General features: G+C 37.9%; 1 protein-coding gene, 1 long non-coding RNA gene and 1 other non-coding gene across 3 annotated transcripts in view; 2 read left to right on the top strand and 1 right to left on the bottom strand.

Moving 5' to 3' along the window:
- Positions 1-7,725: 7,725 nt before the first annotated feature.
- LOC123937003 lies at positions 7,726-10,593 on the top strand. The gene is made up of 3 exons (XR_006817399.1): positions 7,726-8,100; positions 8,351-8,395; positions 8,602-10,593. It is a non-coding gene; the product is annotated as an uncharacterized LOC123937003 (long non-coding RNA).
- LOC123937836 lies at positions 8,149-8,279 on the top strand. The gene has a single exon (XR_006817618.1). It is a non-coding gene; the product is annotated as a small nucleolar RNA SNORA24 (small nucleolar RNA).
- Positions 9,058-22,237, bottom strand: part of PRSS12 (serine protease 12) — a 71,079-nt gene continuing 57,899 nt past the window's right edge. The window contains exons 11-13 of the mRNA XM_045997483.1: positions 21,623-21,745; positions 12,659-12,939; positions 9,058-11,199 (exon numbers count right to left, since the gene is read on the bottom strand). Coding sequence (XP_045853439.1) covers positions 10,892-11,199; positions 12,659-12,939; positions 21,623-21,745 — 712 coding nt within the window. The 3' untranslated portion in view covers positions 9,058-10,891. The remainder of the gene's footprint in view (positions 11,200-12,658; positions 12,940-21,622; positions 21,746-22,237) is intronic.

Below are 22,237 nucleotides of genomic sequence, written 5' to 3'. Positions count from 1 at the left end.
CATTGTTGCAGTTGCCAGTTTTCTTGATTCTTCCACTTGACAGCTATGTTTGATCTTACACTTGATATATCAATATCAATATCCTAGTAGTTCCGCTCCTCTGATATAACTCTAATACTCTTATTATGTCTGTTTTGTACTGCTAAAATATAAACTCCATCAGTAAGAAATTTTGTCTGTTTTGTTTACTGCTCCTGCCCCAGCACCAAGAACAGGGCCCAGCATACAGTAGAAAACCACATGGTAGGAACATTAAATATTTAGTGATGAACAATTTTTAAAAACAAAGGCACAAAAAATAAATATTAAGGATGACAAGAAAGAGAACAGGCCAATATTCACTGGTGCTCTGGAAGAAAGATTCTTGTAAAAAAAATAATTAAGAACTGAGATTTGTGGGTGCCTTGGTGGCTCGGTCAATCAAGTAACACATTTGGCTCAGGTCATGATCCCAGAGTCCTAGGGTTGAGCCCCACATTGGGCTCTCTGCTCAGCAGGAAGCCTGCTTCCCCTTCTGCTGGCCACTTTCCCAGCTTGTGCTCTCAATCTCTCTGACAAATAAATAAAATCTTTACCAAAAACATTTTTAAAAAAAGAACTGAATTGTGTCCTAATGGATGAGTAGGAAAAATGAGAAATGTAGGTAAAAATAGCATGAAAAAAAACTAAGAATGGGCATGCTAAGTGTAACATACATTACAATATGTCCAGAGATTAGACATTTAATCTGATAAGAAGTAGGAACCTATTATAATTTCTGTAGCAAGTGACTAACCTGAAGAAAATGGTATTTCAGGAAATTTAATCTTTCAAAAATATACTAGGTTGACTGGAAAGAAGGAATTTAAAAAGTAGGAAGATAGTTCAGACATGCTATCTTTCGTTTGTCCAAGATTAAGACAATAGAGGATAGGAAAGGAAAAGGTAAATCTAAAAATAATTGTCCAAAAAGTGGTAAGATGGCAACTGCGTTAATCAATAGTGGTGTTCAATGATTGTTCTGATTCTTATCCTTCTAAGCACAGAGTGGGATTACATTTCTCCATCCTTTCAAAGTTAGGTGTAACCATGCAACTCGCTTTTGTCCATGCAGTATGATGCAATGTGAAGACTCTCACCTCAGAATGGAAGCCTTTAAAAACATGTATGTGATTCTCTATCTTTCCATCTCCCTTCCTGTTGCCTAGAAACATTACAAATGGTGAAGGCCTCATTAGCCTGAGTCTCTAAAATGGAGAACACCACAAGCAAAATCTGCTGTCTTAAACAGCAAAGATTTTAGATTGTTTGTAACTGTAACATAACCTCAACCATTCTTACAGTGGCAGTTTTGACGTGTGTCAACAAATTTTTATATTCCCCGCTTTATGAGATGGAGTTTAATTTCTCTCCCTTTTTGTGTGAGCTGGAATTAATAACTTACTTCAAACAAGTGATACCATGTTAACTTCTCAGACTAGGTCATAAAATCATTGGTATGTCCTCTCTTGGATCACTCACTTTGGGAGAAGCCAGCTGTCATACCATGAGGACACTCCAGCAGCCTAAACGAAATACACAAGCTGAGGATGAGACCTCCTGCCAACAATTAACATTAACTTGCCAAGTTTATAAGCGAGCCACCTTGGGAGAGGATCCTACAGCCTCAGTCAATATCTTGACTGCAACCTCATGAGATATATACACGGAGACAGACTGCTCTTGGATTCCTGACCCACAAAAATTGTGAGATAATAAATCCTATTGTTTTAATCCATGATGCTTAGGCTAATATGAAACACAGCAATAAATAACTAATACACTGACTAATACAGAAATACACTAAAAACTGAAAATGAAGGATGGAGAGAAATCAAAGCTGACTCCTAGGCTTTGAGTTTTGAATAATTTGGCGATATCACTGATTATAAGTTATTCGATTCCATTGAAGTTTTTAGGCAAGGGCCATGTCTACATAATAAACATTTGAGAATTCTATAGATGTTTAACAACTGAACAAAGTGTTCAGAACCAAACACCATATTCCAGTAGAAATAGGGGAGAACTCTCATCTCCTCTCTTCTAGACATCGTAGTTTTATTACAATTTTCTTAGCATTATCACATTGCTAGTACAAACCAACTGCAGGCTTAGGTCCCCTGAGTATCTTAAAATGAAAATACATCCATAGGCCATTTTCTGGTATTTTCTCCCACTCATTTCAACATTCATGAGAGATGTGCAGTTGTGTTAATTTTGCTTCTCTGATGATTACTATAGTTAAAACCACAAAAAGAAAAAGGAAATAGAGTAGGGAGAAGTAGCATAATTGAATAATGAGTGTTCTATAATGAGCTGTTTCATTTAGGGTATCAAATGTGGACCAAAGCATTGTCCCACCATCATTTAATGAGTTCTAACAACTTACCTTGCATTCTACCTTTAAAATCTTTAAACCAACCTTCATTTACAATAAATTTTTAAATTCTATATATTACTACATGTCTACTGAGTATTCTAAGTCTTAAAGATTTGGCTGAAACAGTGGCTACATTCATCAGGTTTCATCTCAAATGCCCACAAATATGGAATATCACTATTTCAGCCACAAATTTCATACTAACAGTATATAGAAACCATCAATAAAGCACAACTTGTCTTAAAACAAAAATAAAAGATTATAAAGTTATGATTGTTTTATTAAGCTTTATTTTAAAACAGTTTTAGGTTTACAGAAAAGTTGAAAAAATGGTACACAGGAGTATCCCTCAACTAATTTCCCCTACTCTTATCATCTTACAATACTATATACATCTGTCACAACTAAGAAGTCAACACTGGCACATTACTATTAACTAAATTTCACACTTTAGTCAGACTTCACTAGTTTTCCATCAATGTCCTTTTTCTGCTTGAGGTTCCCAGCCAGGATACCATATTACATTTAGGCATTATGGGTCATCTCCTCTGGTGTGACATTTCAAAGACTTCTTGTTTTTTAAGACCATGACAATTTTGAGTACTGGTTAGGTAACTTGTAGACTGTCCATCAATCTGATTTTGTCTGATATTTTTTCTCATGGTTTGACTAGGGTTAGGGCTTTGTGGAAGAATAACATGAAAGCGGTAAAAAATGTTTTCATCACATCTTATCAAGGTGTACACTATCATTATGACTTCTCACTCTGTTACTATTGATCACTTGGTCTAGATAGTGTTTGCTATATTTCTCCACCATACAGTTATACTTTCCCCTTCTTGTCTTACCCTACCCTTTGAAAGCAAGACTCTAAGTACAGCCCATACTCAATTTGGTGTTGGAGGAGAGAAAGGGGATCAAACTCCACCTCCTGGTGAAAAATAGCTTTTCAAAATAAATATAAAATTTTCTCAATTCCTTAAAACATATACTGATTGCCTCAAAGCATTCCATAACACAATTTCATGCTTATTTAATATGAGTCACTCTGACAGGCACTTTAAGTAAGAGTCAGACACAGTCCTTCACAGGGAGTTTATAAAATAATAAAGATACCACAAGAAAAATCCAAGTACTATAATGTGTCAAAAAAGGAAATCAAATTCAGTTCAAGTAATGAAAAGTTTCAAAGAACTACGGATATTCAAGCAAAGCACTCAAAACTGAATAGTATTTTTACACCTGAAAATATATTAAAATTGAACACCCATTTATGATTAAAAACTAAACAAGGTGGGAAGTATGTATAGAGGGAATATATGCCAACATAGTAAAGGCCATATATGACAAGCCCACAACTAATATCATATTCAACGATGAAAAGGTAAAAGCTCTTCCTCTAAGATCAGGAACAAGAAAGGATGCTCACTCTCACCACTTTTGTTCAACATAGTATTAAAAGTCCTCACCAAAAGCAATTAGGTAAGAAAAATTAAAAAGGCATCCAAATCAGAAAGGAAAAAGTAAAAGTATCATTTATTGCAGATGACCTGATATTACATATAGAAAACCCAAAGACTCTACCCAAAAAAAAAAAAACTGTTAGAAGAAATGAATTCAGTAAAGTTGCAGGATACAAGATCACTATATAAAAATCCAGTGTACTTCTATACATTAATAATGAACTATCACAAAGAGAAAATAAGAAAACAATTCCATTTACAGCTGCATCAAAAAAAAATACTTAGAAATAAATTTAGTGAAGAAGGTGAAAAACCTTGGCTTACTAAAAACTATAAAACACTGATGAATGAAACTGAAAATGATATAAGTAAATGTAAAGATATTCTGCATTCATTGATTGGAAGAATATTGTTTAAATGTCCATACTATGCAAAGCAATCTAAAGATTGCTGTTGGTCTATAGATTTGACAGATCTGTCAAAATTCCAAAGGCATTTTTCACAGGATTAAAACAAACAATGCTAAAATTTGCATGGTACTACAAAAGACCCCAAATAGCCAAAGCAATTTTGAGACAGAAGAACAAAGCTGGAGACCTCTTGCACCATGGTTGCTAACTATATTACAAAGCTATAGTAATTAAAACAGTAAGAAATTGGCATAAAAACAGACACACGGGGGCATCTGGGTGGCTCAGTTGGTTAAGCATCCAACTCTTGATTTTGGCTCAGGTATTTCATGATCTCAGGGTTGTGAGATCTAGCCTGGCATTAGGCTCCATACTCAGCAGGGAGTCTGCTTGAAATTCTCCCTCTCCTTCTCCCTCTGCTCCTCCCCTAACATAAATTTTTAAATCTTTAAAAAAAATAAACAAAACAGATACATTGATCAATGGAACAGAATAGAGAGCCCAGAAATAAACCTATGCATATAGGGTCAGTTAACTTACAACAAAGGAGCCAAGAATATACAATGGGAAAGGACAGTCTCTTCAATAAGTAGTGCTACAAAAACTTGACAGTCATATGCAAAAGAATGAAACTGGACTACTACTGGACTACTGCCTTACACCACACACAAATGAACTCAAAATGGATTAAAGACTTGAATGTAAGCCTGAAACCATAAAATTCCTAGAGAAAAACATAGATGGTAGGCTCCTTGACAATGATCTTGGTGATGATTCCTTGGATCCGACTCTAGAAATAAGCCAGTGGGACTACATCAAACTAAAAAGCTTCTTCAGAGCAAAGGAAATTTTCAACAAAATGAAAAGCCAACCTACTAAATGGGAGAAACTATTTGTAAATCATGTATCTAATAAGGGGTTAATATCCAAAATACATAAACAAATCATATAACTCAATAGCAAAACATTAAACAACCCAATTTAAAAAATGGGCAGGGGATGTGAACGGACTTTTTTTTTTAATATATTTTTTCATTTATTTACTTGAGAAATAGAGTATGTGCAAGTGAGAGCACAAGCACAGGGAGCAGCAGAGGGAGAGCAAGAAGCAGACTCTCTCCTGAGCAGAGACTCTGAAACCATGACCTGAGCCAGACAGATCCTTAACCAACTGAGCCACCCAGGCACCCCTAGACATTTTTCCAATGAAGACATAAAGACTGCCAACAGATACATGAAAAGATCCTCAACATCACTAATAATCAGAGAAATGCAAATCAAAATCACAATGAGATATCATCTCATCCCAGTCAGAATGGCTAGTATCAAAAAAACAAAAAACAAGAAACAAAACAAGAAATAACAAGTGTTAGCAAGGATGTGGAGAAAAGAAAACCCTTTGCACTGTTGATAAGAATGTAAATTCATCCAGCCACTTGGAAAACAGTATGGAGGTTCCTCAACAAATTAAAAATAGAATTACATATGCTCCATCAATTCCACTGCTGGGTATTTATCTGAAGAAAAAAAAAAAAAAAAAAAAACACTAACTCAAAAAGATATATGCATCCCCATGTTGAATTCCTAACCGCCAATACCTCAGAACATGACAGTATTTGGAGACAAAAGCTTTAAAATGGCAATTAAGGTTAAACGAAGTCATTAGCATAGCCCTAATCCAAAATGACTTTGTCCTTTTAATGAGATTGGGATTCAGAAGCTACTGAGTGCAAAGGATCTGAAGATACCAAGAGAAGAGAGCCATCTACAGGCCACAAAAGTCTAAAAACAAATCTGTGGACGCCTCGATCTTGGGAGTTTTAGTCTCCGGAAAATGTGAAAAAATAAATTTCTGTAGTTTAACCCACCCCATCTGTGGCATTTTGTTAGGACAGCCTTTGCAAATACAGATGGTTAGAGATTCTAAATGAAATCTACTTTGGCAAAACTATCCACTGTGATTTAGTATTTAAACTTTGTTATTGAATAGTACCTTCCCTTCATTGGTGAGATGGAGTAAGATAGAGTAAGAAAAAGGGTGATGGGGTGCCTGGGTGGCTCAGTGGGTTAAAGCCTCTGCCTTTGGCTCAGTTCCTGATCCCAGGGTCCTGGCATCAAGCCCCGCATCCAGCTCCCTGTAGAGCAGGAAGCCTGCCTCCCCCTCTCTCTCTGCCTACTTGTGATCTCTGTCAAATAAATAAAATCTTAAGAAAGAAAGAAAGAAAGAAAGAAAAAGGGTGAGAGAAGAGCCTCAGAAACTTTAGTTCTTTCACGTTAGAATTTATTTCCTATAAACTTGTCATTCCAACGCTAACCATTATAGCAATTTTTGCTCCAATTAAATTATTTCCCCCCAGAACAGTATGTAGGGATTTCATGAAGATTCTGTAGAGGTTTACTATGGTACTTTATTCACCAGGCCTCTTGATACCATCTTTCCTGGCGGGAACAAACCTTCCCAAACGGTCCACTACTACCCAAAAACGTCGCCTGGAACCTCCCTTTCGCTTCATAGAAGAGGGCAAGGGAAAACAGGAAATAAATTTAATAGCAGTTAATAAGCAGATGTCTAGGACTAAGAGTATTCCTAAATATTTTTAATTCAACTTTACAAGAGGTGACTCTATTTTTCTTTAATTGCACCCTCAAAGAATGCACAGCAGGAATGTAAGACTCGGGCGCCCGCTTTCCAGAGTCAATCGCGCCCAGCTGCGGCCAGATACGGAACACCACACTACGGGTCAGTCTGCAACGCGGGAAATCAGAAACACACGTAAATTTCCCGTACGCTCTCCTGCCCCATGTCCTTTGCTTTTTCTAAGCTTCTGTTTACAGAATCTTTCGGCGAGGCTTTCCGTAACGAGTGTAAATACTCCTAAGAGATTAGACCAGAAAAAAGAAATAGAAAAAAAAAAAAAAAAAATGACTGCAGCTCACTGACACCTGCGCTTCAGGAACAGCAATTCCAGCGGAAGACCAAAGTCCGGGATAGTTCATTAATAGACAAAAAAAATCAGCTACTTCCATATATATTAACCTACCTAAAGATTTAGAAGCTGAAAACTATATAACTTGGTGTTTTGGTAACTACGGCAACTTCAAACGTAACTACCCTAAAGTAAACAGTAAACAAATTTTCCACCTTCCCAGTCAGCCGGATATCAGAGAAGCAGGATTCCCTAGTATCGCGAGAAGTTCTGAGTCCTGTATGCGCGTGCGTCCAAATCAAAGAGCTGGTGAGCCGCCCAGTCCCCAAGATGGGCGGGGGAGGTGGAGCAAACTCTGAGAGGAGGGAGGGGCCATCAGGAAGGGGTGGAATCTCGGAGGGGCCGTGAAGGGCGGAGCGGATGGGAAAACGCGTGCGCCCCGCCCCTCGCGGCGCTTCCCCGGAAAAGCGTCACCAGCTCTATAAGAGAGCGTGCGCCGAGAGTCGGGGCCTTTTACATCCGGGAAGCGTCGGGTTCAGGTTACGTTATTAAGGTAGGCAGTCGTGTTTTGTGGACCGCGGTGGTAATTGGGGCAGAGCTTTTTGGCTTAGTTAAAATGCAGGAGTTTCAGGAGTCTTGTAGTGGTAGGTAGGTTCACATCAGCTGTGAAAACCTCTAGGTTTGAAAACCTGAGGAGACTTAGGTGTTCATGAGGTCACGAGGCGGCCATGTGCAGCCCTGGCTGCAGAGTATGAGAGGCCGAGCGCACTCGGGTTCGAAGCACATGGCGACTTCGGCAAAGGTCGTGAATTCCGCTCTCGGTGTCAAGTGGCCATCTTGAAACTGCTTCGCCGCTGTTAAATTGCAAGACCGCATCCTGGTACTCTCCCATTTAGATCTAGGTGAGTAGTGTCTCGCTGTGCATGCCCATCCGTTCTGGGATTATGAATCTCCATGTATCTTTGGGACCTGTCAGCTGTGGCAGTCTCCCTTCCTAGCCATGGAAGAGCATATTCTTGTTTATTGGCAAAGCTGTCACCATTTAATTGGTATCAGATTCTGACTTGCACAAGTAACATTCTTCACTTAAGAAAACTTGGAGGGTGCTGGGTTATCGGGCACACATCTAACTATTGGTTCAAATGTTTCCAGGAAGCAGAACCTATTGTTCCGATGGATGATAGAAAACATGACCTGGTAGGTTCCTTTTTATTAGTATTTAGTAGTTTGAAACCCTTAGTGCTAAGGAATTGGAAGGCCAGAATTGGCCCGTTTTTGCTGTTACTTTATATTTTGGAAGGGGTTAATAGCCAGCTAAATAGAAAGTAACATAGTTGCTAAGACTTCAGCACGGTGATGTGAGTACAGATCAGTGTTATAACGTTGGTTATCTTCTCTTGCAGATAGTCAAGAAATTCAATGTGGTATGGGTGAAGTCCTGGTTGTTTAGAATCCTGTGGTGCACTGCCAAAAGGTGATTTTAATCTCAACAGCTTGGGTATTGAGTGGCGAATAATATTCTGGAAACTATCAGGATGGTGTTTTCAATATAGGTCTGAATTTTTTGCCTATAGCCTTGAAGTAGAGAATATGTGAGCACTTCCTTGCTTGCTTTAATTAAGTAAAATGTTTGATTTGTCTGGAGAATCCGTGTTCTCTGACTAAATGATAAGGGTGGAAAGGTATTTGTTACTGCAAATAATAAGACTACCTCTTAGGGTAAGAACTGGTGTTGCAGTGGTATGAATGAGTATGGTTGTGAGGTACTACTGTATTTGGAGGGAAACAGCATTAAAGGCAGATACCCCTAAGGGACAGCACAGTCATTTTGTACCACACAAAAGATTCAGACTACTATATAAGGTGAACAACTATGCACTTTATTCTCACAAATGTGCCCAGAACACTTGTGTCTTTTAAAAGTCACACTTAATGCTTAACAAGAAAAAATTAGCTATAATAAAGACATACATTATGAACCAAGTATTCAAGTTTCAGCAAACTGTAGGCTGCCTATTTTCTCTGTCTCTAAAGTGTCCGACCTCTGGTCTTAATACAATTTCAGTATAAATGTTGCTTGCAGCTGCACTATAATTTAATTAGAAAGGTGGCCTGTGCGACATTTCAGTAGAGATAAATTTTCTCTCCTGTATTGCACATTTTCTCAAGCCCTTGTGCAGGTGTGCATTGTGTAGCTCTATCATCTTTGTAAATGTAAATGCTTTAAAAATCTTCCTTTATCAAAAATCTTGAGCTTTCAGAAAAGTTGTAATGTTCTGCGTGATATAGCATTGCAGTTCTGTAAACTATTAAAGCACCTTTATGTTAGCACCAGTTTTTACAAAAAGGACACAAGTGGATGCAGTGGGGAAAGTAGTGAAGTACCCTTCATGTGGCTTTAGCCTTTAAAGGGGATTACTTAACTGATACTGATCCTAAAGTTCACACCGACCTTTTTACCGGTCGTTATGCATCTATTTCTTGGATATACAAAAACTGTTTAAACCACCTAAGGGCTCTTGATGTTAGCAATCATAATCTGGTGGTGATTGCTTAGGTAGCCTGAGGGGCATGCCTTCTGTGTTTGAGCAGAGATTTTGCTTTGCTATCAGGAATGTCCTGAAAGGGTACACGGTAAGCAGCTGTCTCTTACTGGTTTGGGAAATAGCCAAAGGAGAAAATGGCCTTCAGACAGCAGTGGAGGGAGGAAAGAATATTGTTAGTACTGGGTCAGTACTGGATCCCACCGGCTTACCTTGGCCTCTGGGTTTGTTTCTTACCAGCCTTTTGTAAATTATCAGTGAGGTGCATAGCCACTTAATGCAGGGCCTGACACATAGGTGGTATACAGATAAAATCAGTGGACACAAATAAGTTATTATAGAGCTTTTTTTCCCCACTACATAAGCAGAGAAAACTTTTTTAATAGTTATTTTTACTAGCTGGGACAGGACAGTAGAAATCTACATGTTTTGGTCATTACAAGTTGGCAATAGATGGCACTCTCAGTCATGGTACAGCTAATTGGCATGATGCCAAGGAAAAATTGCATATTTTAGGGTAGCTGAAAGTAACTGCTAGTGGATGTTAACAAGATGGATAAATTAAGTTGTACATCCCCAACAATTTGAAGGCATTCTTTACTCTCAGGTATTCCAGATTTTGCTAGGTAACTAGAATATGTTGCATGGTACAAAGGCTTCATTCAGGAATGTATTGTGACTGATCCTATTCCAGTTTAGGTTTATAATGGATTCCTTCACCTTTTGGCCCTTGATTTCCTCATTTGTCAAAGGCTACAGAGATTTCATTGTGGAAATTTCTCAGTCTTGAAGAAAATCTGAGCTTAATTACACAATACTATTTTTAATAAAGAGTATTGATTCAATTATAAACTCGTAAGCCAAATGATTAAAGACCGCCTTATTGCACAACTGACGTACAGTAATCTCTGGAGAGTGATGAGAATAAAGACTTCAACAGTGCTAATCAAGAGTAATTAGTACCACACTGAGGTATCTAACAGAGAATGTTCACATCACAAATATCTCAAGCAGCAATGGTATACATGATTTAATCACAACACAAAAGCAGGAACATGGCTCTCATCCCCATAAGTTGGCATCTCTGGCTGAGTGCTAATGTAGAGGTTGAAAATTTTCCAACATATTTTCTTCAGATTTCTGTGAAGGATTATATTTTGGTGACACTTTTTATCCAAGGTACAAAGGCTGAGACTTTGGTGTAGACACCAGGTGAATCCTTGGCTCCACAGCCATACCCCCAGGAGGTCACCCCATATACAACCCAATTCTCTCCTGACCGAACACACATGAGTGGTCCTCCACTGTCTCCCTGGCAGCTGTCAACACGTTTGTGTTCCTGCAGATTTCCAGCACAGAGCATTCTTCCTGTAAACCGACCCTTATAACGTTCTTCGCAAAACCTCTTGGGAAGCAGGGGGATGGCTGCTTGTTGTAGAGTTCTTGAATAGGCTTTTCCTAGTCAGACCAAATAATCTGAATTAGATGCCAGCTAAAGATCTTACAGAATATATTTAACAGTTATGTGAACATTTAATATTCTTAAAAATAAAAACCTTATTGTGATCTAGTGTAGTTTAAATGAGTGATAACTAAAGGGTATAGAAGGACATAAAGTGGCAAGAACTACTCTAAATACAAGAATGGCATTTCATAAAGACTGAGAAGCAGAACATTACTATATACCAAACAGGCCTAAGTTTGACCATTTGAGGTTCGTGTACTCTACTGGCAAGCCACTCATTGTACAGTGACTAAGATGTAGAACTGATGTTCTCCACGAGCCTTTTCTTGGATGTAAATTCCATTGTTTTTCTTGCACCCTATTTACTCAGTTGGAATAATTCATAATAAAACGTGTGAAACTGACTCAACTTTGTCATTTCTGTTAAATTATGTGTCTACAGGAAGGTAAATGAATCTTCCCTCATAAATTGTAATGGATATAAATTAAGCCTTCCCAGAGACTCAGTTTGCCTCACAGATGCCCGTAGTGTACAGAGAAGGCATGTACTCTGATTATTATATCATCCAGAAAGTGTTTTCTTTGTGGTATATCTGCAGCAGATGGTCTTGCTTTTCTGCAGCTATAAAATAATACAAATACAAAGCCCATGTTTTGTGCAATGTGTGATGAACACAAGTGTTTACTAAATAAAACACTGAAGTTATCACACATAGAAATACTTCTTTGATGGTCTTTCAAGAGTACAGTGATCAGTGTTGGTCATTTTAAATGGAGAGCAGTCAACCTATTGCTTCTTCAATAGCCATTTGTGAATCAAGCACTCAATCCAGGTAAGCCCCACATCTGTTTCAAGCACTAGCTGATGTACACTGATTTAATTCTATAGCAAAGGCAGTCCAAAAAATTGTTTGCCTGACTATAAAATGAACATCTTGCTCTAGCTTTGGGGTTGGGAGGGTGGGATCTCCACTTAAAAGCAGCTGCTCTTATTGTCTGTTTTATATTTAGAGATTCTCCATAAAATTGAGCTTGATAAGTAGCCTTCATTACAGAAAAAGCAAAGCCATCACATACCAAAGCCCTCTGCTGGTGTAGCTATATCATAGTCCTAGAAAAGCTTAAAATAGAGTCAGCCAGGCACAGGTGTTGGAGTAGGGTCTTCAAAATTGGTTTCCTCAGTCTCCCTGCTAGTCTGGATCCGAGAGTACAGGATTCTCTATCCCATAAAGCAATTGAGTTCTGTCAGTTTGTGCTAATAATAATGGTAACCAACAGTACCCTCAGGATATGAATCCAAATTACATGCGTACAGCACACACTTGGCAGAATTTCTAAACAACTAAGCCTGAACCCAGATTTTCATAACCATTGTACACCCAAAAAGTTTTGATAATCCCAGACATAAGAATATGCCCAGGTCTCATTTGTTCTTTGTATTATCTACATTACCTGTGTCTCCCCATCCTGTTATGTAACAATTGGAGGCGGTTTTCTGTGGCCTCTCTCTCCGGTGTGGCAAACAGGCTGGCAAAACATGGCTGCTAAATCTAACACATTGCTCTTCTGGTCCTTCTAATCTAACCAGAGCGATGTCATAGTCACTGCTGTCAGGTCGATACCTCCGATGAATCACAATCTGCTGAACTCCGATTTCTTCTTCAAATTCTTCTGGCACCAAAGTATGATAATCCCCAACTCTAACAGCATAGTTCCTTGTGCTGTTACCATACCTGAGGGGCAGAGAGTAGTAAGCGGTTGGAAACAACTCACAGGGAAAGTGGATCGAGATACTTTCTTACTAATCATTATCCCTTTCTGTAAGTTTACCCTTTCCAGTTCTCTGAGCTCACCACTCTCAGTTGTGTACTTCAAACCCATTTCGTCGCTTCATTTCACAGCTTAATCCAGGTTGCCATGAAATTGTTTTCTGAGAAGGAGTAAATGTGGAGCACAAGTAGCAAATAACAGCTAATTGTTAACTTGTTATTTTCCCATCATGAAAAAAGATAAAAACAGGAACAAATAGTATAGAGTAAAATTACTGTCTTATATTTGCTGTCTTCGTTTTTCTATCATTTCCAAGATGTTAGTTCATCACAAAGCTCCTAGAGGGCAGAAATCATGGCTGGTCTAGCTTTGTATTCCTCAAAGCACTTAGCACAACCCACTTGACTCCTGTTTCCTGTGAACTGAATATAAACCAAAACTATATTTTCAGGGCAACATAATATTCAGTATATTCTCTCATCTCAAATCTGTCCAGATGTTATCTCAGTGAGACCTGATTTAAAACTGCAGTCTACCCTTTGTCCTCCATTCCCCAGCACTCCCAATATACTTAATCTTTCCCAACCTCAGCACTACAGACATATGAAACCAGATAAATCTCTGTGGTGAGAGAAAGGCTGTTCTGTGCATTGTAGAATGTTTGGAAGCATCCTTGGCCTCCCCACAAAGTGGCCAGTAAAGCACATGTACATACCCCTCAATTTTGACAACCAAAAATGTCTCCAGACATTTCCCTGTGTCCCTTCTGGTGCAAACTGGCCACAGTTGAGAACTACTGACATAGACTACATGATCCACCCCACTTCCTGATTACTTCCTCTTTCTCACTTAAGATTATATAGCACCTTGCTTATCACCTACCACTACTTAAAACATTCTTAATGGCTTAATTTCCAAAATGCCCTTTTAGTTCCCTAACTTCCTCACCTACTCCCATGGTGATACCCAGAACTGGTATTCGCCAAATGCTACACATTTTTAAAGTCTTGATTTCAAGCATTTCCTACTTTCCACCTCCCATTTTTACAGTTTTACAGCTCTATACTCTTTCAACCCCATTAGACTTCAATCCTTTAATCCCACTAGTTTCATTCACTGCAATCTCACTCACGCCACTTATGATTCCCCTTTTTACCAGGCTTGGATTCCACAATCACTCTTGCAAAAACTCAGTCCTTCATTCCTTTCATATGCCAAATTTCCAACTATGGTTTCATCAACTCAGCTCCTACTTTGGGCTAGCATCTGATTGTGAGATGGGAAAATATATGTGATACAACTCTCACCTTAATTCTTTTTATGAAAACTTGGAAGTCTTACACTAGATAGGAGACCTGTACTTGAATGTGAATTTAGAGAAGTCAGTATTCGAAAGTTGGGATTTTCTAGTGGCTGCCTATTTAAATACCACCTCTCATTTCCTCCTATAAAATTACTGGGAGCTCTAAGTTGCTCAAACACTAAATACCCCTATGTAGGTCTTGCGGTATATAAAGTAGTTTACTTAACTGTGTTAGCACAAAAAACTGAACAGTGCAACGAAGATGATTTCTTTTTCTGCCACCTATTGCTGATCTGTAATACTAATAATTTCCTGTGATTCCTTGATTCTCCATTTCCAACCTTAAGTATTCACAGTTCTTTAAAATTCAGAAGGCTTTTTATACATTGTTCCCAGAGAACACACTTTTGTGGATTCCACTTCAAAATTTAAAGTTTGGCATTATTTCACATCTGAAACAGTAAAAAGTAATACTCATGGAGAAAAATCAGATTTAAATACATCATTTCTACTTTGTGTACTGATACTATTATAAAAATTCAGTATGCCTAATTAATGTGTTCAGGTTTTGAAGTAAAACCTCAAGTGATGTAACACCTTTCTAAAAAGAATAATTGCCAAGAGACACCTGGGGTGGCCCAGTTGATTAAGCATCTGACTCTTGGTTTTGGCTTAGGTGGTGATCTCAAGGTCATGAGATTGAGCCCTGAGCTGGACTCCACAATCAAGGTGGAGTCTGTTTGAGATTCTCTCTCTCTCCCTGTCCCTTTGCCCCTCCCGCTTTGCTCTCATGTGCTCTTCTCTCAAATACATGGGTGGGGGGGGGGAATTGCCAATACATCCTTGAAAGTGCTCATATATCTTTAGCATTAGAGTTGAAGAAATTATCTCGAGCTCCACTGTCCAGTACTGTAGCCAGTAGCCACATGTGGATAGTCTGAACTGAAATGTGCTAAAAGTATAAAATACACAATGGATTTGAATACTTAGTATGAAAAAGATTGCTAAATATATTGTCTTCATAGATAATAAGTATTAAATATCCCAATTTTTATATTTTGCAATGAGTTTGGATATACCAAGTTAAATAAAATACATAATTAAAATTAAAATTAATTCAATCTGGGTTTTTTTTAATAGTTACTTAACAATTAGAGAATACACATGAGCAGGGGGAGAGGAAGAGACTCTCAGACTCCCCACTGAGTGTGGAGCCTGATGTGGGGCTCAGTCTCACAACCCTTAAGATCATGACCTGAGCCAAAATCAAGAGTCAGACGCTCAACCAACTGAGCCACCCAGGTGCCCCTGACCTATTTGGTTGTTTTTTTTTTTAAATCTTCTAATGTGGCTACTAGAAAACTTGAAGTCACATTTGTGGCTCACATTGTATTTCTGCTAGACAGCACTGGTCTAGAGAAATAGTTTGGCATAAACTAGGTACCCTGTTTTATTATATCTCTTTAATGCAGTCTCTTATATTGCTTATAATTTTAAAGCCTGAATTATGGACATTCCCTTCATATGTGAACTCTTTATATCCTTTCAGATAATTACATTACTGTTCACCAAGAAGAAGAAAAAACAAAGTCATTGTTGCAATATTTCCCCTCTTTGAAATACAGCTGTGATACTTTGCTAAAGTAATCCTTGTATCTAAACTAGACATATAAATATATTCTACATGATCTGAAAATTGGGTCTTCAGCCAGTAAACAAAGAAACAAGACATTACTGCACAAGTAAATTTTGTTTTAAAATACTCCAGTGTTAAAGACTTGGGCAATCTTGCATTAATGTGTCACCTCATGCCTGTGCCTGGAATTCTGCAGTAGCCTGTCCAATAGCCTTGTTGCTTCGAGTTTTAACTTTTTCAGTCCCTTCTTCATACTACAGCCAGAGTATGTGGATTGTGGATCTGAAGTAACTGCATTCTGATCTCAACCTCCCACGCCATCATTCTTAGATTATTCTGACATGAGGGTTATTTAAAAGAATGACTATAAAGACAAAATAAATAAACATAAAAATCTATCATTCCACAGTATAAAATAACACAGATAGTAACAGCAGTCTTTGCCTTATTCAAAAAAAAAGCTGTTTAAGAACATTGGCCTATATCATCACTGCAAGAATTAAACATCAAGGAAGGCCTGATGAACAAGAAACCATTATAGAACATATGCAGAAGTCCAGTAGTTAAAGCAGTTGAGCTATCAATAGAAAAAAGAAGTGAGAGCTAACTTCTAAACATGAAATTTAGGTCCCCAACCAGTAGACCTTAAATAAGACTCCCAAGGGACATCTGGGTGCTCAGCTGGTTAAGCATCCAACTCATGGTTTCAGCTCAAGTCATGATCTTGCAGTCGTGGGATCAAGCCCCACATCGGGCTCTGCATTCAGCATGGAGTCTGCTTCAGAGTCTCTCTTTCTCTGTCTCTCCCTCCCACACACTCACTCTCATAAATAAATAAATAAGTAATTTTTTAAAATAAAAAGTGAATAAATCAGACTACCAAGAAATCTAAAAGGAAGATAACCTCTAGGAACCTGAAGATCCTGCTTCTACAGGGCAGTTTCCCTGCAATTCCAAAGATAATTGATTTTTGCAAACTTCAGCATTTCTGATGATTAAAAGAGGGCTGTTTTAATCCAAGTCCTTGAACCCAGAAAAAACAAAATGGGAGCTTATTCGCAATCACTAGTAAGTGTCCTTAGTTTTTTAATATATTCACTGCAATAAAGATGTAAGCTGTAGCCTCCTTAGGCACTGTAAAACAAAGTCTATGAAATCTGGTAAAGGTTAAAGACCAAGTTAGATGGATATAAAACACATTTGCAAAACAATTCTCTCCCTACACACAGTAAGAGAGTCTTGCATTATATCTACAGCACCTCAAAATGCTGTGTATCATCATCTGCTCCTCTGCTTTTTAATTAACTGTCTTTTATCTTACACTGAGCAGATAAAGGGAAGAAATTCAGAAATGACATATGGAAGGAATTATCTGTTGATTGAGGTTTAAGATACCACCATCCTCTAAAGTGTCCAACATTCTTAAATAGATCCACTATCTGGCAACCGAGCCCCCACTTTGATCATGCAACAACCATTTAGGAGTATCTCATCTGTGCCAAGTAATACACTAGACACTCTAAAGTTTATAAACAGAAGTGAGATGATTACTGACTTTAAGCAAGAATCTAGAAGGAGCATGCCAGGGGAGGGATAATGACATGTAAACAAACAAACCCAAACATGTACCAGAAGGAAAGTAAAAGACCATCCAGGGAACCCAAAAGTCAGATAAAAGTTTTCAACCTCAAGTACAATTTTTGGGTAATTTCCCTACTTTAAAACTTTAAGCCTTAAACCCTGAAGTCCATAACTTTTAACAGAGACCTGAAGGACAAGGTATCTTAATCAAGAGGAGGATAATGTAAACTGAACCTCTGTAGTTATTTTGCCCAAACTCTAAGCCCTAAGACAGGTTTCTCCAGGTTCTCTATAATTTCCTACCTTCTTTTTCTCCAGTACTCAGTGTGTTAAAATCATCCTGAATTTCCTACTTTTGATAATAATAATCTTTGATTCCCTTTCTTGAAACTCAACATAATGATAGGCATTATTTGTTTTGAATTTTACAGTTTTTAACTTTTCAGATGCTTAGCAGATTATTTGTTCCTTCATTATTGCCTTCATTTTACATGTGGGAAAACTGAGGCTCCAACAGGCTAAATAATTTCCACAAATTAAAGCTAAAATTGGAAAACTGTGACCTTGGCCTCAATGGCCAGATCCAAGTCTTTTGTTACACAGTACCAAGTTCTATTGATTTCTGGTACAGTAGGTCTACTTTCTCTCCCTCCTTTTCTACCTTCTGTCTCTATTATAATAGCCTTGTAATCAGTCTCCGCCTAGTTCCAGCCATAGTGAGTCTTAATCACTTGGTAATATAGACCAATTTGAGTCATTCCAGAAGTGTGTATGCAGAAGTTTTTTCATATCATTTGAAGCTCATTCACAGACCCCTGGATTATTAATTTTGCTTTACCTCCTCAGATTTATCCTGTATATCTCCAAATGACTCATCTCTTAAAACTCTCTGATCTCATTTCAAGCCTCAAAAAACTAGTGGTTTTCCACCACCTAGTGAATGAAACAAAATTCACTATCCTGGCATTCCAGGCCTTTCCTGATTCTCTACTGTATATCCACTACCAAAGCTCCAGATCACTATCTTAACTAATAACCGCCACTGTTCAAATATGTCTCAGGTTTTTTCACCACTATGTTCTCAACAAAAGACATTATCCACCTTCAGCTTCTACCAATACATGAATCCAACCTCTGTGCTTGAACACACTTCATAACAGAACTTACTCTTCCTCCCACATATGGCCCCTTCCATCTTTGGTCCTAGTCTTAAAGAAATAAAAAATAAACAACTCTTCATGTTAAAAAGAAAATTATCTTTTCTCCCATTAACATCTGTGGTACCTGAAGCAACAGGTAACAAATCTAATCCAATTCCACACAACTTCCCCTGTCTTTTTGCCTTCCCTGGTATACCACCATTTTTTTCATGATGGGGCACCTAGAACTGAACACAGTTCTCTCTGTTATAGTGACAGTGCTTTTGTCTCTGCCAATAGCTTGAGTACAATAAGAATAGCAAGACTCATTGATGCTGTCTTGCCCCTGTTCTGTCAGCGCTGCCCACTACTGATTAACTCTGTGGGCAACTTCATTACATCACTGACTTGTATGAAGTTTGCAGGACTCTAAAACTCATGAGGTCTTTTTCACTTGTGCAACATGTAAGCCAAGTTTCCTAGAACTAAAGTCAGCATTTTACTTCCTCCCTATACCACAATACTTGTTAGAATCAGCATATCAAGATCTTTTGCTATCATGGATCTTATCTCCAACATGTGTCCATCTCAATCTTCTGACATCCAAAAATATAATTAATTTACCATCTTTTTGGTGTCTTTGTCAGTTTCATGATTAATACATTTGGTATCTTTTTCAGTTTAGTGGTTAATATGTTGAATAGGGCATGGATAAGTATCCTGACAACTCCAATATATTCTTCCTCATCATCATTCTTCAAAAATCCAGATCATATTCTATTTTGCCCACCAGGCAAGTGGGTCTTAACCATTAGTGTTCATAAGAGTCATCAGAGATGCTTGATAAAAATGCCAATTCCTGAGGCTCAGCTCCAAAGATTCAGTAGATCTGGAGTGGAGGCCCAGAAATCTGGATTTTTAATAAGCTGAATGTATCTAATATTGTCATAGAAAGACCACACTTTAAAAATGGCCCCGTGGGGAACCTGGGGCTCAGTCAGTTAAATGGTTAAGCATCTAACTCTGTTTCAGTTCAGGTCATGATATCAGGGTCATGGGATTGAGCCCCACCTCAGATTCTGCATTTGGCATACAACATAGTTGTGATACATCATTGCATAAAGAATATAATGTTCAAATAAAAAGTGCTGGTAAACTATCCATGAAAGTATAGTTAAGTTCCTTTCCCATACCATATATACAAAAATAAACTGTAAACAGACTAAAAACCTAAACATTACAGGCAAACATAAATTTTCTTAGTGAAAAACTAAGATAGTATCTTCATCAAGTAGGGCTAGGAAAAGATTTTTTTAAATAAAATATAAAAACTTTTATCAAACTTAAAAAACTGACACAGGTTTTTTAAACATGTTAAAATTAAAATATCTTTATAAGAAAAAGATTTTAGAGAAGTGACAGGACATAACCCTGATTGAGAAAAGGTATTTGTAATATATAACAACAAAGACTATGTACACAGAACAAATTTTTAAAATCAATTACAAAAGGACAATCCAACAGAAAAATAAGCAAAGAAAATAAAGAAGTCATGAAAGAGGAAAACACTAATCAAGGAAATGGAATTAAAAAGAAATCCAAAATTTTAATAGTGGCAAAAAGTAAGACTGCTGATAGTATAAAGTTGAGTTAGGGATCTGAGTACAGAGGGACTTAAACATTGCCAAGATATAAATGGACAAAATTACTTTTTTTTTTTTTAGATATTTATTTATTTATTTGACAGAGATCACAAGAGAGGAAGAAGCAGGCTCTCTGCCGAGCAGAGAGCCCAGGACCCTGAGATCATGACTTGAGCCGAAGGCAGAGGCTTAACCCACTGAGCCACCCGGGCGCCCTGATAGAATTACTTTAGAAAGGAAATTAGTAGTGCCAAGTGAAGTTGAAATGTACCCATACTCTAGCAAAATGCTCCCACATATATGTACCCAATGAGACACAGAATGGATATCTACTACCACACTGTTTTTTCATAGTGAGAGAATGGAAACCACCTAACTACCCATTAGTAGGGGAATAAATAAGCTGTGATGTAGTCTTCCAATAGGAGTTAAGATTCACATGGTGGTTAAAGTGAACAAAATCTATGTGGATAAATTACAAATATATAGTGAAAGCTTATGAAATCACATATGGAAAAATATAAAACAAATTTTTGCTTGTAAGAATTTCTCAATGACATGTTACACATTTTATGTAAGGCTTTTTATTATGACCATTTTCAAATATATAATATAGTGAGACGCCTATACTCATCACCTTGCCTCATTAATTATCAATACTTTACCAAATATTGGTATGCATTTAGATATAACAAAATTCACGCTGAGGAAATGGCCATGAGCCAGGCCAACCAAAGAGCACAGGACAAGAAGAAAGGAGAGCCCAGGTACTACTGCAGGCATTGCTACCAAGAGCTGCGTGATTCTGGCATGTTAATTTTCTCTGTGTGGCCGCCCCTCTGAACTGGGAAGACATGAGATTGGACTGATAAAATAGGACATGAGAAAATAATCAGGATGCAACCTTTCTAGAAGGTACAAGTGGAGAAATCTAAAAGACACAAAACACCAAGAAGACCCAAAAGATCAAAAACAATAAAATTTGCACTCTCTATTCTTAGTGTCTTGTAACTAGATAATCTGAGGTCTCTTCGGGGTCTGCTGGGTTATGCTGTCACTCTCAGATATGTTTTGAGAAAAGCACTAACATAGCCACCTCCCCCCCACCCCGAAAACACATTGTCTTTGTTCCCTATAGCTTGCTTTAGTACCCCAGTAGCTTTTGGAAGGATCTCTTTGCTCCCTGTTACTTCCCCCCACTTCCACAGTGCTGTTGGCACAGATAAGGAAGACTAGTAGCCTGGCTCTGTCACTCCAAGTTTCCAGTATGCAATAGAGAAAGAAGGAACCAGAAGAAAGGCAAATAAAAGCCCAGCTGAGTCATCTGGAAAGGTAGACACATACCTCTTGAAGCAGTGCGCCGCTGTAAGGACCCAGCAGCTACTCAGGAGCGTGGCCCCACAAAGAAGCCTGCCATCTCCATGGGATGACTTTAGCCGGAGGGACACTTGCCAAGGCCAACCACCCCTAAGAAGAAGGTAAGTCACTTAACTCCACATAAGGTAGAAAAGGCAGAGAAAAGCATCCATTAAAACAATGACTCAGAAGGCTTGCAGGTTGGAGAAAAGCAGAAAAAAAGGGACCCTCGGATGTAAAAAATCCCTTCCTACTTTGAAAAATGGTGTCCCTGGAACTCTGAGCAGTCCACAATGAAGATTTGCTTGTGGGTATTTGTATGCATCCCACCTATCTCTGACATTCATAGAATCAAGTTGAGTCTTCTTTATACTCATTCTTCAAAGTATATTTTCTCTCCCCACTACCTCACCTAGGCAGCCTAAAGAAGTATTTAATAAGCAAAGTACTGGTTTTCCATGAGTAAATGCAATAAATAAAATTATATTAAAAGAGTCAAGTCTAAAACAAATATATTCTAAATTAAATGAATTTTGTAGTTACGTGTTTTTCTCAGACCTCTTGTTCAATTATTTTCTACCACATAACTTTTCAGCAATGTAT

This window comes from Meles meles, chromosome 2, assembly GCF_922984935.1.
Source record: "Meles meles chromosome 2, mMelMel3.1 paternal haplotype, whole genome shotgun sequence".
Taxonomy (NCBI): Eukaryota; Metazoa; Chordata; class Mammalia; order Carnivora; family Mustelidae; genus Meles; species Meles meles.
Note: the sequence above shows the minus strand (reverse complement) of the source record. Positions and strands in the feature narration are given on the sequence as shown.